Source organism: Equus quagga, chromosome 5 (assembly GCF_021613505.1).
Source record: "Equus quagga isolate Etosha38 chromosome 5, UCLA_HA_Equagga_1.0, whole genome shotgun sequence".
Taxonomy (NCBI): Eukaryota; Metazoa; Chordata; class Mammalia; order Perissodactyla; family Equidae; genus Equus; species Equus quagga.
In genome coordinates this window covers 131,478,877-131,494,764 of record NC_060271.1, presented here as the reverse complement: position 1 = coordinate 131,494,764, position 15,888 = coordinate 131,478,877, and the positions used below count along the sequence as shown (strand labels likewise).

The window sequence follows — 15,888 nt, the reverse complement described above, 5'->3', positions numbered from 1 at the left end:
GGGCTGAGGAGGAGACACAGAAATTGATACAGTGAGTGTCTGGGGTGGGGGGCAGGGTGCAAGGGAAAGTTTCCCTTCAGTGTACCTTTAAAAGTTTTCTCCTGTGCTTGTATATGACCTATTCTGATTTAAAAATAAACATTTAAAATAACGAACACAGAAAACTTCCAGTAGCTCCCCGTTCAACCCCTCAGCCTAGAAGGTTGTGAAATCACGACCCAAACCCATCTCGCCGCCTTGTGCGCTCCACCCGTCATCACCTGGCTGTCCAGCCATACTGGACTGCATGCTGTTCTCCAGCACTTTCATCCCTCTGGGTTTTCTACATGCTGTTCCCTCTTTCTGGAATGATCCATCCTTTTTCAACTGCTGAAAACCTTTACTGATCCTTTAGAACCAACTCAGATGTCAGGTCCATGGGGAAGACTTCTGCCTCAGATGGGATGACTCCACTGCTCCTGTGTGTAACCATCCCGACATACCTCTGCCCCAGGGCTTCCAGGATGATGACAAATGCTCATTTACAGCCCCCGCCCCCAATATGGTCATGAGTTTTTTGGGGTCAGCACTATGTTTTACTCTTCTGTGTATCCTAAATTGATCAAATACCATTACTGCCACTTACATTTGTGTTCCTTGCCATAAATCTGAATGCAGACAGATGGTAACTGTCTTCCAAATAGTGGCTCTTTTGCCATAAGTCCATTATATTACCCACCACTTTTAAACCCCTCTATGGATCTGCTTTCCGGCCACGTGATCATTTGGATTGCTCGTTTTCACCTTCACGTCCCTCAGCAGCTGTGAGCCAGAACTACAGTGAAGTCCTGGCTGATGGTGACAGACAAGAAAGAACCATCCTGGTCCTCCTGTGCTAGAGCAAAATGGACCCTTTGCAAAAATAGTGGGCGAGGGTTGATTTGGCCTGAGCGGAAGGCATTATTGCCCTAGATCTTCTTGCAAAGAACGTGCTGTATTTGCAGCAACAGAGGAATTCCCAGAAAAAGAACGTCCCTAGATCTTGAGTGACCCAGATTTATTAGGCAGAGGGGGGAAAAAGTCTGAATTATCACTTGGTAGTAAAAGTACTGAATTTATGTTTATGGAATTGAATGAAAATTCCCTCTTTAACAGCGCCCTTGAATTTCACCAGCACATTTAATCTCAAAAACTTCTAGCCCATTCTGGGACTGAGATGGTACGGTTAATGCAGTATCCTGACAGAGCCATGCTTATGGCTACCTGCTACCACTGTGCTGTAGAAAGAACCTTCCTGAAAGCATTGACTACACTCCAGTTTCCTGCCTCCCCTTCTCCATGAGCCCCAGCCTATCAGGCACCCCCACCGTTCCACTGACACGGCTCACACCATGGGCACTAGCGACCCCCAAGGGGCTAAATTCAACAGTCAGTTCTCAGGCTTCATCTCACTCATCCCATCAAACAGCACTTACAAGAGCGGGTCACTTCTTCCTTCTTGGAACACTTTCCTCCCTTGGCTTCCAGACACTGCATCCTCTTGGTTTCACTGGTTGGTCCCTTTAGGATGTCCCCTCATCTTCTCAACCTCTGCAGTTGAGCAGCAGCGCTCGCTCCTGGGCCTCTTCTCAAACTAGTTCACACACACAAACACCCAGAACGGGGCCTGGCACATAGTCGGCGGCACAGTCAGGTGTTAGCTGCATTATGATTACAGGCGATCTGATCTAATTTCAACCATCCTGTGTTCTAATGCTCCCAAATTTATAACTCCAGACCCAACCTCTCCCCATAAGCCAAACTCTTACAAAGATCTCCTCACCTGACATGTGTATTTGGGTGTCTAATAGGCATCTTGAACTTAACATTCAAAACCAAATTCCTGACTAACACCAGCCACAACCTAGCCCTTCCACATTCCCCATGTCAGTTAGCGGCAACTACATCCTCCTCGCTGCTCCAGCCAACTTTGGGGTCATCTTTGACTCCTTTCTTTCTCACACCCCCCATAGCCAATCCATTAGTAAACTGGTTGTCTCGATCTTTAATCCATGCCCATAGGCCAGCCTCTCCTCACCACCTCCCTCAGTGCTGCCCTGGTCCAACCACCCTCTCCTCTCGCTTGGATTACTGCAAAAGCTTCGCGACTCCTCCCCCAGCTCTGGCCCCGCCACCCCATCCCAGTCTGTCTTCAACATGGTGGCCAGGGTGAGCCTTAAAGCAAATCAGACAACATCATCCTCTGTTCGAAACCCTCCAGCGTTTTCCACCTCCTTCAAAGTTAAAGCCAAAGGCCTTGCAGTGGCCGTGAGGCCCACCACGCCCTGCCCAGACACCAGGCCACCACCCTGTCTCCCACTACGCTGGCCTTGCTCCCTCCACCCCACCACAATGCCCAATTCGCTGCTCCTTGAGCACACCCTCCAGGCTCCACCCCGGGGCCTGGGACCTGCCTGCTGACCCCTCACTCAGAACACTCGTTCCCACAGAGCACGGCTGGCCCTCGCCTCCCTCATGTCTGCCCAGATGCCACCTCCTCAGTTCCACCTTCCCTGCCCACCTATTTAAGATGACAATCCGGGCCCACTCCTGCCCTGCCCAGCCCGCTGCTTTCCTGTTCTTTGTCCTTTGTTTCGCTCACCATTGGACTCAGACGACCAGGACGTCAGAGGAGGTTCCAGCCCTGTGGCTCATAGATGTATGATCAACACCTAGCACAGTACCTGCCACAGGGAGGTGCTCAAAAGATCTACGTTGAGCGGATGGATCAATGTCAGATGGAACGTTTTCCTAATTGATAGACCACTGATTGGCAGAGATAGTGCTGCATTTTTTTTAAAAAAATCACAATTTGATTAAGTAACTTAATAAAATATAAATCTAAATCTTTAGCTTTTCTTGCATAATTTTCCCACCCTAAATAGTTCTCAGTTTCAATATCCCACCAAAATCCTGTTGATTTTAAAGTTCCACTGACTTTGGGAAAGGAATTCTGCCGTGGGCATCTAGGACTGTACAGGCACAAAGTTGAAAATTAATCCGGAACAGTAGGAGATAGTTTAGGGAATTAAAAGAATGTGAAGTTGATGGAATATTTTGCATTCATTAAAATAATAATTAAGAATATCATGCAGCAACATGAAAAGCTGCTTCTTATGAGATAGTTTAAGTAGAAAGAAATTCAAAACAGAATGTTTTCCTTTAGAAAATTTCCTTTGCAGATAGTGCATTTTTTACAAGACCCACCACCAGCAAAACGCTTATGACTCTGAGCAGAAGGCTCAGATGACGGTTAGAATTTTTTAGCAATAAAATATTTTTAATTAAGGTATGTGTATTTTTTTTAGACATAATGCTATTGCACAATTTACAGACTACAGTATAGTGTAAACATAACTTTTACATGCACTAGGAAACCAAAAAGTTCATGTGACTCACTTTATTGCAACATTCACTTTATTGCAGTGGTCTGGAACCAAACGCACGCTATCTCCAAGGTATGCCTGTGTGTATATATATATCTATATATTATATAATATAATATATATATAATATACATAATCTTACAAGATATTATATATATAAGATATAGATATATAAGATTATATATATAAAATCTTAAAAAGAACAAAGTAAATGAAAACAGCTGACAGCTGACAAGTTAAAGAGTATATAGAGAAACAATTTAAATTGTTAATGATACAATATTGTCTTTGCCTTTACAATTTTCTTAAGATTCTCAGCATTGGCAAAAAATAAACAAAAAACTGTCCTAGAAATAGTGTGAATATCACATAATAAGGGATTAATTAAATAACAGTACCTCCATATGGTGGGTGTATTATGAGGACATTATGATGGGAGAAATGCTTATATCATAATGTTAAATAAAAGGATGCTGTAAATTGTACATATACATTATATCTTAATGACATAATAGATATGTACAGAAAGAGAGAAACTGGAAAGGCAATACATTAAAATATTATCAGTAATATCTGTGGAGGGTCAACTACGAGCAGTATTTATTTCCTTTTTAATATATTTCTGTTTTCCAATTTTTCTACAATGAGCATTTATTCCTTTACAATTATATAGTAAAGCTAATATAGTGCTCCTCTTTTTATTTAAAACCTCTCGTTAGTAAGATCACTTTAATTTTTTTTTATTGGAGACAACAACCAGAAACAAATTTTTTTTCGTGCATGTGTATCACCTCTTCAACTTTTAAAAGCAAACATTTAAAATTGAGCAGAGGGGCTGGCCCACTGGCGTAATGGTTAAGTTTGCGCACTCCTCTTCAGCAGCCTGGGGTTCGTGGGTTTGGATCCTGGGTGCGGACCTGCGCACCACTCATCAAGCCATGCTGTGGCAATGTCCCATGCACAAAATAGAGGAAGATTGCCACAGATGTTAGCTCAGTGACAATCTTCCTCAAGCAAAAAGAGGAAGATTGGCAACAGATGTTAGGGCCAGTCTTCCTCACCAAAAAAATAAGAAATTTTTTAAAAAGTAAAAGTGAGCATAACCTTTGCTGGGTTGGACACATCTTTAGCGACTTGGAACACGTCTTGCACGCAGTCAGGGGAGCTGCTGAAGGCTCCTAGACCAGGGGAACAGAGACCGATCTGGGAGAAAAACTGAGCACCGGAAGGAAATCAGGAAACAAGCTATAGTCCCTCCAGATGGCAAATTCGCTCCATTACAACTCCAGTGTGGCACGCAGCACTGTGCGGGGAGGACAGGCAGAAAGACTGGGACTGGCACTTTCAAACTGCATGGCCTTGGCCAAGTAACCTGCCTGGTCCCCTCCCCTGTGACGTGGAGATGGAGGAGGCGACACCTGTTCTCCAGGCACCTACCCTGGGAAGGATTCAGTGAAACAACGGATCTAAGGAGCTGGCTCTCAGGACAGCCTTAATAAACAGTGGCTGCTCCTTGGTATGCCTTTGCAACGTCTGAAGAACTTCCGAGTGGTTATAAGTGAACTGCAGAGCCCTCTGTTTCATCAAAATCAAAACTGGTCCAGGACGGGGAACGGGCCTCTTTCTGAGCCTTTTGCTTCTGTCTTTGATCTTCTGCCTTTGCCTCCCCTGCAACTAGCAACACACTTACACGTAGATCTCATGAAAATGCTCGAGTCAAAGATGCTGTTTACAGATATAACATATCAAGTAAATAATCCCGAGTCTTGTACATTTTAGTAAAACTTGTATGACTCCTAAGCACATAAACATCTGAATGAGTAAGCAGGCTGCTGAAAATAACATCCAAGGAGTGTTACGAGGGCAAGAAGGATGGTACTTTCATTGGACAAAAGACAAGCTCTTGATAACTTGTTCGGGGTGAAGGCGGCAGAGGTAGGGAGCACTGGAATCACTGAATCTTTAAAAAATCATATGGTAAAGAAAAATGGGCAAGTCGTTAGTGCCCTTGTTGTGAATAGGTCATTGAAAGTGTTGGCTCTGCCTTGTGACTTGAACACCTGGAAATGGAAAAGGCATGGAAGATTCTGGGCTCTCTAAGTAGGGGCTGGCGCCTGGCAGACCTGAGTACAAACTCTGCCTCCCCCAATTACTGGCTGTGTGACTTTGGGTCAGTTATCAATCTCTCGGGGCTGGAATGGCCTCATTTGTAAAACAGAGAAGGCGGTATTTACCTCCAAGGGCTGTTTGCAGAGGGAGATGTGGGACAATGACCATGAAGTGCCTAAATCAGTCCTGAACACAGACAGGTGCCCGGTAAATGCAGCCCTCCCTGCCCTTCCTTACTGGGCGTATCATCTGCAGCAAGGCCAAACTATTCCACAAGCTTCTCTCCGGGAGCATGGGCGAAAACGGACAAGTGCATGGTGGGAAAGACTTCTTTCCAGCTGATTTGCACTGATAACAAAAAGTGTCTGGAGCTGGATTAGAAAACGCTCATGTCACTGATGTTCTCGTTACTCGGTGAACTGTCTCAAGAGTTTACATTAGTGAATGTAAATACACACGTGGACTGTCACAGGTTCACCAGTGGCCTTGGCCTCATTCATCCCATTTTTCCCATGAGATCCTGTTTCCTGGACGTGGAGGTTTGTAACACAGCCCCGAGGGGAGGGACTACTATGTCCCTGAGACTTGTATCTTACGTCAAATTTGCTCATCATGTTTCCTCACCTTACAATCCAGAGTGAAAATCCTCTGATCCACTGTTTCGTTACAAAGTATTGTGGTTCACATACAAAAAAGAGTTTAACTGACAGCTGCTTCTGCCAAAATGTAGGGGAAAAATTAATCTCAATTCAGAGCCTACACACAATGAAAGCCGAAATCTCCAAGGGTAGAGAGGTTTTTAAATGGTTGATTTAAATACTTCTTAAAAATTAATTTTAAAAATTCCAGTTTTGGATGGAATATGGAAACACTTCATTCTTATCCAGCAACCCTACCTGTATCAGGAAAACAACCAAGAATTAAGAAATAAGACAAAAAACAACACTTGGTCAGTTAAAATAATTGCCACAAAGCCCACTCTCTGAAGAGAAGATTCTCCAGGCGGGAGGACCCTCTCCCACGCCTGATGCCAGCGGGTTCTGCTCTTCCCTTCAACACAGCGCTAGCAAGCGCGTTCCTGTGATTCCACCACCCAGGCGGCTCAAAGAGTGGTCTGTTCAGGTGGGGGACACAGAGAAGGCTGCTTGGTTGCATATAGACTGATGGTGGCAAAAAGTGACAGTTCCAAGACTGACGTTGGACCAAGGACAGAAAGACAATAACAAGCAAGCATCACAGTTGTTGGGGCCATTTTGATAAAAAGTGTGCAGGAGCCTGACTGTCAAGGGTCTGATCTCTGCTCTGCCGTGACTGTGTGGCTTTAGTCAAGTTACTTAACCTCTCTGTGCCTGTTTCCTCTTTCCCATCTGTAAAAATGGACGATAAAAGTGTAAAGATTAAAAGAGTTAACAGATGTTTGAAACCCAAATGCTCATTAAAATACCAGTTGCAATTATTCCTGAACACAGTCAAGTAATACACCATATTCAGAACGATGGTTCAGAGAGATATATAATCAATCGCTAAGAAATTATAATAAACAGTGGTCAAAATTTTTAAATGTGGGTGCTTAAAGGGACAATTTCACTTGAGTTTCATATTCTCTTATGAAGAATACCTCTCGCCCCCCAAATGCTCCATAGTTATGTACCTAAAGAAGGTTTTCTTCCTTCCTTCCTAAAGAAATTTAAAATAGTGTTATTTACATGCTCAATCAAGCATTTTCTCTGTCCTTGGGAACGTCATTTCTAACATTTTGAAGAAGGGCCAATTTCGATGTAAGAGTTTCAATACTGATTCATCCAAATCCCAACTTTTTCCAACCAGTGGTGCTTGTTATCTCAGAGTCCTGTAAAATGTGCGGTTGCCGAGAGAACCAATGACAGGACCTAATGTATAGAGCAAAAAAGCACGAACTCCGCACTTGAGTGCCAGGCATTCACCTTTCACCTGCGACCTTTAGAGCCAGGGAATTAGGGGGCTTCAATCTTTTCACTAGGTCTCCCCAGACCTGAAAATAATGAATTGGACATGGGAGCTTCCTTACACAGCTCTGCTAACCTGTGATTCTAGGATTCCTTCGAAAACGTTTACGGCACAGAGGACACACACGATCCACGTCCCAAAGAGCAGCTCGCCGACTGTACCTCGGAAATGTCTCCTCCCCCGTCTCTCCTTCAGCCCTCACTGCGCTGACTCCTTCAGGACCTGCTCGCCTGGAGCCCTGCAGGACCCCACTCAGCCACCTTGCCCTAGTCTAACCCTTCCCAGCTCATCCTCCCCACAGCTGCCGGTGTCATCTTCCTAAAACACAGACGGTCAGTCCTCCTAGCCCTTCGCAGGTACCCACGGCTTTTATGGTAAAGTCCAAACGTCTTAACATGGAACACTCCTAGCATGACGTGCCCACAGCACGGCATTCACCCTTCCCGCCCTTCCACCCATATACTCGCTGCCACCCGTGCCCGGGCACCCTGTGCCCTGGCCGCCATTGCCTCTGCACATGGGCTTTCTCTGCCCAAATGTTCTTCTCCTCTCGTTTGCCTACCTAATGCCCCAGACTCTTCCAGATGCAAGTCAACTGCTACCCTTCTGGAACGCCCCTCCAGTTCTCCAGGGGATCAGTGGCTACGCAGAGCTCTCCTCACATTGGATTCTACTGTTTGTCTGTGGATCTTCCCCCCATTAGACAATGGACTTCTCTAGGGCAAGGACTGGGTGCCATCTCTGTCCTAGGGCCATCTCTCCAGCCCCTAGAGCGCTGCCCAGCCCACAGCAGCTGCTCCAACAATACGTAAGTGACCCTAAGGGGCACTATGATCCTCAGCGAATGGGGGGGAGGGGGAACCCATTCTTTCTGTTTTCTTCTCATTTTCACTCCTGAAGTTTCCAGAGCACTTGAAAATTGACCACTAACAGATTGCTTCCACGCCATGTCAGAATTTTCCCTAAATTTCTCAACTGTTTATCCACTTTCTAGTGTTATATAACCGAAGGCTGATGTAGTGGTAAAGGAATCTCGTTATATAATTCAGTCCTACCCACTGCAGCTCACTTGGGAGGGCAGCAGAGGACGGTGGCGGGGACCGAGAAAGGCTCTCTGCACTGCTGGGTTGGGTGGGCCCTTCCCTGCCCCCTCCCACTTCCCTGAAGCGTCTTCAGGATTCTACTGCTTGGTGGCTGCCCAGGTCCCCAGCAGATGTTAAGCAAAGCCTGAGGGACACCAGGGAACGTGGCGCTGTCTTTGGCATCCTCGTCAAGCCCACGAGCAGATATTAAAGATCTTGTTCATTCAGCTCTGCTGGAGTGAAGACTGTTGCCAGACAGTTCATTTTTATTGTTTTTTCTAGAACAGCAGGGCTGTTATTACAAGTGTTCTTGAGAGAACGGTGAAGCCAAAAAGAGATTCCACAGCGTCTTAAAAATAGCCAGTAGTATGCGAACTGCTCGACTAGGGAGGCAAAGATCCTGATGTGTCTGACACACGGGGCATTTGTGAACCACTGTTTGGCTACCGGTCCCACCACTTCGCACCCTCCTCCAACACTGTCGCCAGGGCAGGGCCAAGGGGAGGTACTTGAGAGAAAAGCCGCACCCCTGGCCAGCTCCCACCTAGGCTGGAAGGAGCCGGGGTGCTGTACTTGGAGCGCGGACACACAGTTCCAAAAGGAAAGGGCGGGCCGGCTCTGGCCAGAGGAAAGTCCCAGAGATGCATTTGTGCCAAGGGATGTCTGTCACCCCGCCCTTTAAGGCTGCTCCCAGCACTGTCACCCCAAAACTGGAGGCAGTTAGACCAGCACCCGGAGGAGGCAGAGAGGAAGAAAATCAGAGGCGGTGTTAGTGAAAGAGAGGCCGCGTGATGGGGATTCGGAGACAGCGAGACGGTGGGTGACACCCGGGGCAGCAGGGGACAGGGAGTCCGGCAGGGACTGGAGGCAGGTGGGAGGAGGACACGCAGCTGGGGACCGGAGAAGAGGCGCCCCCACCCCCACCGAGAGCCTGCAGGGGCGCGGGCCGCGGGCCGCGGGCCGCGGGGAGGGGGCGGGCAGCACCCAGCGCGGCGTGAGCGCGGGGCTCCACACTCACCGCGCTCCCGCCGCCCGCGGCGGGTCGGGGCCGCGCCGGGCTCCGCGGGGCCAGCTCCGCCGGGCCCCAGGCCGCCGACTCTGCCAGCAGCTGGTCCAGCAGGCGCAGGGTCTCGTCCCCGCCGTCGGGGGGCGCTGCGGAGCCGGGGCTGGGGCTGGGGTCGGGGTCGGGGTCGGGGCCGGCCGCCGCAGCCTCCCCAGCCTCCTCCCGGGCCACCGCCGCCGAGACCTGCGGCCCCGTCCCGCCCTCCGAGGCTGCCCCGCCAGGCCCCGCCGGCCGGCTGTCGGGGCTGCGCAGCCGCCTCAGGGCCCGTCCGCTCCGGCTGCTGCCGCTGCCCATGGCGCCCGGCCGCCCGCCCGCCCCGGAGCAGGCCCGCCGCGCCGCCGGAGCGCGGGAGGGGCGGGAGCGCGGGAGGGGCGGGGCCGGGGGCGCTCGGGGAGGGGCGCGACCGGGGGCGGGGCAGCAAGGCGAAGTCACTGGGGGAGGGGCGCTGCGGGGGTCGGGGGCCAGAGCGAAGTCACTGGGGGAGGGGGCGCGACCGGGGGCGGGGCCAGGGGCGCGGTCCGGAGGGCCGAGGGCGCTCGGGTAGGAGCAGCGACCGGGGGCGGGGGACAGAGCGAAGTCACTTGGGGAGGGGGCCTGGCAGGGGCGCGGCGGAGGTCGAGGGGGAGAGGGCACTCAGGGAGGGGGCGCGGCCGGGGGCGGGGCCAGGGGCGGGGTCGGGGAGGGCAGAGGGCGCTCGGGGAGGGGGCGCGGCCGGGGGCTGGGGGCGGGGGACCGGCAGGACCTGCGGAGTGGGCGCGGCCGGAGGCCAGGGTCGGACCGGAGCTGCGGAGGGGGTGCGGCCGGGGGCGGGGGGCGGACTGGACCTGCGGAGGGGGTGCGACCGGGGCAGGGAGGCGAGGGCACTCGAGGAGGGGGCGCGGCTTGAGAGTGGAACCTGGGCCTGGCCGGTGGCGAGACCCGGGGCGAGAGCTGGGAGTAAGGGGCTGGCGGGGGTGGCCCAGGGCGGGGCCAGGGGGACCAAGGCACTGGGGGAGGGGGCGCAGGGGCAGGCACTGGGGAAGGGGGCGTGGCTGGGGATGGGGGTGTCGAACCCAGGCCTGGAGGAGGCGAGACCCGGGGCGAGAGCTGGGAGTGGGGGGCGGCCGGCGTCGGGGGCGACCCCGGACATGCGTGGGGTAAGGCACTGGTGGGGGCGCGGCCGGGGACGAGGGGTCGAACCCGGGTCTGGAGGGGCGCGAGACCCGGGGGCGAAAGCTGGGAGTGGGGGGCGGCCGGGCAGGGGGCGCGCAAACCCTGGGAGGTGGTGTGGGAGCGACAGCCGGGTGCCGGGTCCCTGGATGGGAGGGGGCGAGGGCCGTGGGGCCGGCGTGCTCTCCTCCCGCCTGCGGCCCGGCCCCCTCCACGCCCGCCGGCTCTCGCTCCCCGGCCCTCCGGTCCGCCGACTCCCGCCGCCCGGAAGAACTAACACCGGGGCTCCGACAGGCCTGGGGGGACCTCGGCGGGGCTTTCTGTTCGTTTCTGGAAAGCATTCCCGAGGCTGACGCTCACGGGCCTGCGTCCAAGACTTCGCGGCCTTGCCTCCCGGAGCTCACGGGGCGGTGGGCGACTTCACCTCTCCGAGCCTCCCCTTTCTCAGATGTCAGACTGGGGGAGGGATGGGGCGGTAAAAGTACTCCCCAGGATTGAATAGGTAACGAATGTGCCGCGCCTCAGAGGCCTCCTCATCCTGTTTCTGTCTCCTGCGCAGGGACAGAACCCAGACGGGACAGGAGGGCAGGGGCTGATCGTCCGAGAGCGGACAACCCTCCAGCCTTTCCGCGGAGGAGCGCTGTGGCGGGCAGCCGTGGGCCCTCGGGTTCTGCGGAGATGTGGCGCCTGAATGCTGAGCCTCGTCAAAAGCCCTCATCAAAAAAGTAATCGGTGGGCCGCTCCGGTGGCGCAGTGGTTAAGTTCCTAGGTTCTGCTTCTCAGCGGGTTCGTGGCCCCATCCCGGTGCGCACATGGCACTGCTTGGCATAAAGCCATGCTGTGGTAGGCATCCCACTATAAAGTAGAGGAAGATGGGTGTGAATGTTAGCTCAGGGCCAGTCTTCCTCAGCAAAAAGAGGAGGATTGGCAGTAGTTAGCTCAGGACTAATCTTCCTCAAAAAAAAAAAAGTAATTGGTTTGGGGAAAGAAGAATTTCAAGAAGAAGGAGACAGAGAAAGCATCCTTTCCCCACAAGGGAAAAAGCAAAGGAAATACCAACAGGTGCTGATCGTGACTAATTGGAGGTTTTGGTCATTGGTTGGTAGAAAAGAAGGAAACCTCATTAAGTGTAAGTTAACTAACCCCAGAGTAAGAGCAGGGAACACCCCAAAGCCGCCTACTGAGATCCGGCCCTGTGGGGCATGCTTGCATTTTGCTTTGACTCAGTTTTCTCCTCTCCCTTCCCCACTTACTTAAAACCCACCCTTTCCAAAGCTGGACCACTCACGCGTCCTGGGTTTAGCTCACATGTCTTGATTTGACATTAAGTTGAATCCAGACTGGATTGCAGAAAAACTGTTAAAATGAAATTTTGGCTAACCTTTCCCAACCACAGACTTGAAATTTTACTATTTCATCTCTTCAGGAGTAGGCATCAACAACTTTATGCCCAAGAAGATGGAATATACTTGGAATTCAAGTCCATATCCATTTGTTTTATTATCAAGAGACCAAGGAAGTATTTATAACTCCCCTTCCTTTTTTTTTTCTTTTTCTTTTTTTGATGTGCTGTCTTAAACATCCAGATGTAGGAGATGGGCCAAATACATTATTTGATGTCATTGGGGTGTTCTAAGTCCACAGATGTGTCTAGTTTGAAAGCTATTGATGTAAGTTTTCTCTTTAAGAAAACAAATTTCATCTTGAAACTCTTTAAGCCTGGGGAAAAAAAAATCATTCAGAGGGAAAAGAAATTTTTCTTGAACTAAGTTCAACTAAGTTTAATCATTTAAAGGAAAACATGTTTTACTTCTGCCTAAGTAGAGTCTAGTCATGTGACTCATAGGTTAAATATATCCACGGCTCCCTGTGTTCACCTCCCAGGGCAGCTGATTTTTCTGACTCCTCTTGGTTGCGATCCTGTTTCCTCAGAGTTGTCTAGCTTACTCCGCTTCAGTGACAGTAATGCCACAGGCTGTGTTCTTTCCACTGTGAGAGTGCGTTTAAAATCAGCTACATTTGGAGACCTGGCGTCCATCAAATATGCTAAAAACCCAGGTTGATTTTATTAGACGCTTCCCATAATAAGCAAACACTCTAATCTTTCCCACATGACTAAGGCCACTAAGAGCATCTGTAGAAATAGACAAGAGTGTCTTTGTCCCAAAGGGTTGGCAAAGTGCCAGGAATATGGGGACGTTGAAAATGAGGCATCGTGGCAGCCACATCTCTCCAGCTAAAGGACTTCTTTATGCAGTGACTGCCATGGTAGCTGGTGAGGAGGGGTGGAAGATGAGGCCCGGCTGGGAGCTGTCTGCTTAACTCCTGGAAAATAAGCACTTCCTTGCAGTGAACGAATTAAACTTTGGGAGAGAGCTGCAGTTGTCGACGCTTTCAGCAGGAGATGTGTCCTGAGTGATGCTTTCCTTGGCAATAGGTCCAGCCTGGCAGCTGGACGTGACGCAGGTCCTCTCCTTACCATAGCCCAAGGACCACCCCCACTGTAGTGGGCTGCCAAACCCCACACCCCTTTCAAAGCCCAACTCAAGGGCCTTTCCTCAGGGACCCTCCAGATCTACCCTACCTGCTCAGAACCTCTGTCATTTTCCACCATTCCTGACACATCACTAGCTGTCAATAAGAGAGATATATTGTGTAGGAGCTGGTTATCACAAATATGCAGAAAGATAGTATTTATACTCAGATGAGAAATGAGACAGCATTTGAAACCTAGGCAGGCCATGCTTCTATTTTTAATGCTTAATCAGTAACTTGAGAGAGCCACAGGGCTATCAATTGTTGCAGTATCTCATATAATCGTGTTGTCTTCTTGCAAAGTGTCCGAGCTTTTGCATTTGGTTTCATGGCTTCACCACTGAGAGGGGCGGGGAGAAATGTGTGGAAGAGTCAACACTATTCATTGAGGACAATTAATGAGCTACAGAACTCCTTTGCAATATTTACTCAGAAATAAGATATCTTAAGTCCTCAGAGTTGGCATGTCTACCTCAGCATTGATTTGACCCAGTCTATAAAATTATTGAAAAAATCTGATTATATGCAGTAAAACGTGTTTAAACAAAAGGTAGAAAGCGGGATTTATGCTACAGACTTTCCATGAGTTGACCAGTTCTCATTGCTTAACAAGATGTCTACAGGCTTCCGGTTCAAAATGGCAGATCAGGCCTAGAGCTTGCTTCTCTTGTAACTTGAGACCCCACTGAAATTAAGATATTAAAGTTAAGGGGCCAGCCCCGTGGCCAAGCAGTTAAGTTCGCGCACTCTGCTTCAGAGGCCCAGGGTTTCACCGGTTCGGATCCTGGGCGTGGACCCAGCACCGCACATCAAGCCATGATGAGGCGGTGTCCCATATAGCACAGCCAGAAGGATCTGCAACTAGAATGTACAACTGTGTGCTGGCGGGCTTTGGGGAGAAGAAGAAGAAGAAAAAACAAACACACAAAAAAATTGGCAACAGATGTTAGCTCAGGTGCCAATCTTAAAAAAAAAAAAGATATTGAAGTTAAAAAAAAAAAGGAAGTTCGGAAAAGAAAAAGGGATGAGGAAGGAGTTGGAAAGGGGAAGGAAAGTCACACATGAGAGATTTCAACCCATTTCTGGAAGATGGAAAGCTGATAGTAGACAGCTGCCAGATGAAACAGGAAGAGAAACCACAGCCTCTAGTATGATGTGGGGGGCTGGAGAGGAGACGGGAGGTGGTCTTCCGAAAGGTGAGGCTCTGGGACTTGGTCAGCAGGTATGAAAGAAGGTGGGAGCGAGAAGTAGGGATACAAACCAGAGGACTGGTCGGAGGTCTTCATCTGGACAATGCGTCATCCCCCAGCCCACCCCGTCCATGTGTGAGGAAGAAGGAGCGGGTTGCTGGTGGGCTGACTCTGCTGCTGTGTGAATAAGACTCTCCTTCGGCCGAGTTTCTACCTGGACTGGGGCGCTCCGGGTGGGGTGGGGTGCTTACTGGTGATCAGGAAGCTGGCCGCTCTAGAGTTGGGGTACTCTGTTTCAGGCGCCCATAGCTGGCCCCCTGAGCTATGGGATGGCTCGTGTGGAAGGACCGTCCCTTCCCCAGGTGCTGTGGACAGGACAAGCCTCATGACTGTCCAGTACGGTATCCACACTGGCTGGCCTCAGTGAACCTGTTCCCTTCTCCTTGCAGATCCGCTCACAGACAGCCCTGGGCTGACTCACCGTTCCACAAACATGCAGTTTTGGGTTGGGGATTTGAAGGCCATCAGAGCATACCCAGACTCCGGGCTTCGTTAGGGTTATTTGCCATCCTGAGGAAATTGTGCAGTGGTGGGGAGGGAGCGATGAGGCCAGTGCAAATGTGGCCATTAACACATCCTTTTTATCACAGATGTTAACATCTGCAACACCCCCGGCTAACAAGAGTGTGCAATGAACATGAAATGTCCAGCTTTAAGCTCAAACCCCCTCACCGTGAAGGGCAAGTCTGCAGTGTGGACACTGCCCTGTTCGGATGGTCACTGCTGCACAGAACCAGCCATGGTCCCAGAGAGCTGGGAAGATGCTCATGTTCCTGCTTCTCGCTGGAGACCTGAGGATTCGCCAGTGAATCAATCAGCTAAGGGAACAGAGGACTCCAGTGAAAACTCAGGTTAAATATTAAGTCTCTTGGCTCGTTCACTCGTAGATCTTTAACTTGTGGAGTGGAGTCGAGGTCCCCGCCTGCTCACAGGGGTTACCGATGAATGCCCACTCTGTTTGTACAAGTCCTCCAGCCAGGCAGCAGCATCTGTCCTCTGGAACATACCTGCCCTTCCCTGTGCAGTCAGCCACCACCCAGCAGGGGCTGCTGGCACTTCCTGAGAGGCTGCCGGGCTCTGCCCTGTTCCCTTTCCAGGCCTTCGCTCCAAAGGAGCCCCCTGACAGCCTTACAAGGCAGATATTACCTTCCTCCATTTTACAGATGGTAAAGCTGAGGCTCAGAAGAGCAGGGGACTTGCCCAAGGTCTCAAAGCTAGTAAGTAGCAGAGTTGGGACTCGAACCTGTCCGTCTAGTCTCCATGGTTTTTCATTATGTTAGCTATACCCAAATACCTGCGAAACCTAGCAG

At 50.6% G+C, this 15,888-nt stretch overlaps 1 protein-coding gene and 1 long non-coding RNA gene across 4 annotated transcripts in view; one reads left to right on the top strand and one right to left on the bottom strand.

Moving 5' to 3' along the window:
* The window catches only part of CYS1 (cystin 1), a 24,824-nt gene extending 14,830 nt beyond the window's left edge, over positions 1-9,994 (bottom strand). Inside the window, exon 1 of the mRNA XM_046661558.1 lies at positions 9,600-9,994. Coding sequence (XP_046517514.1) covers positions 9,600-9,938 — 339 coding nt within the window. The 5' untranslated portion in view covers positions 9,939-9,994. The remainder of the gene's footprint in view (positions 1-9,599) is intronic.
* LOC124239502 (uncharacterized) overlaps positions 8,027-15,888 on the top strand; it is a 21,919-nt gene continuing 14,057 nt past the window's right edge. Inside the window, exons 1-3 of one of the 3 annotated variants that reach the window (XR_006888646.1) lie at positions 8,027-9,397; positions 11,353-11,636; positions 15,169-15,429. This is a non-coding gene — a long non-coding RNA (uncharacterized LOC124239502). Of the gene's footprint in view, positions 9,398-10,539; positions 10,581-10,660; positions 10,781-11,352; positions 11,637-15,168; positions 15,430-15,888 lie in introns of those variants that run through there. The other 2 variants (XR_006888648.1, XR_006888647.1) reach the window with 2 other exon arrangements.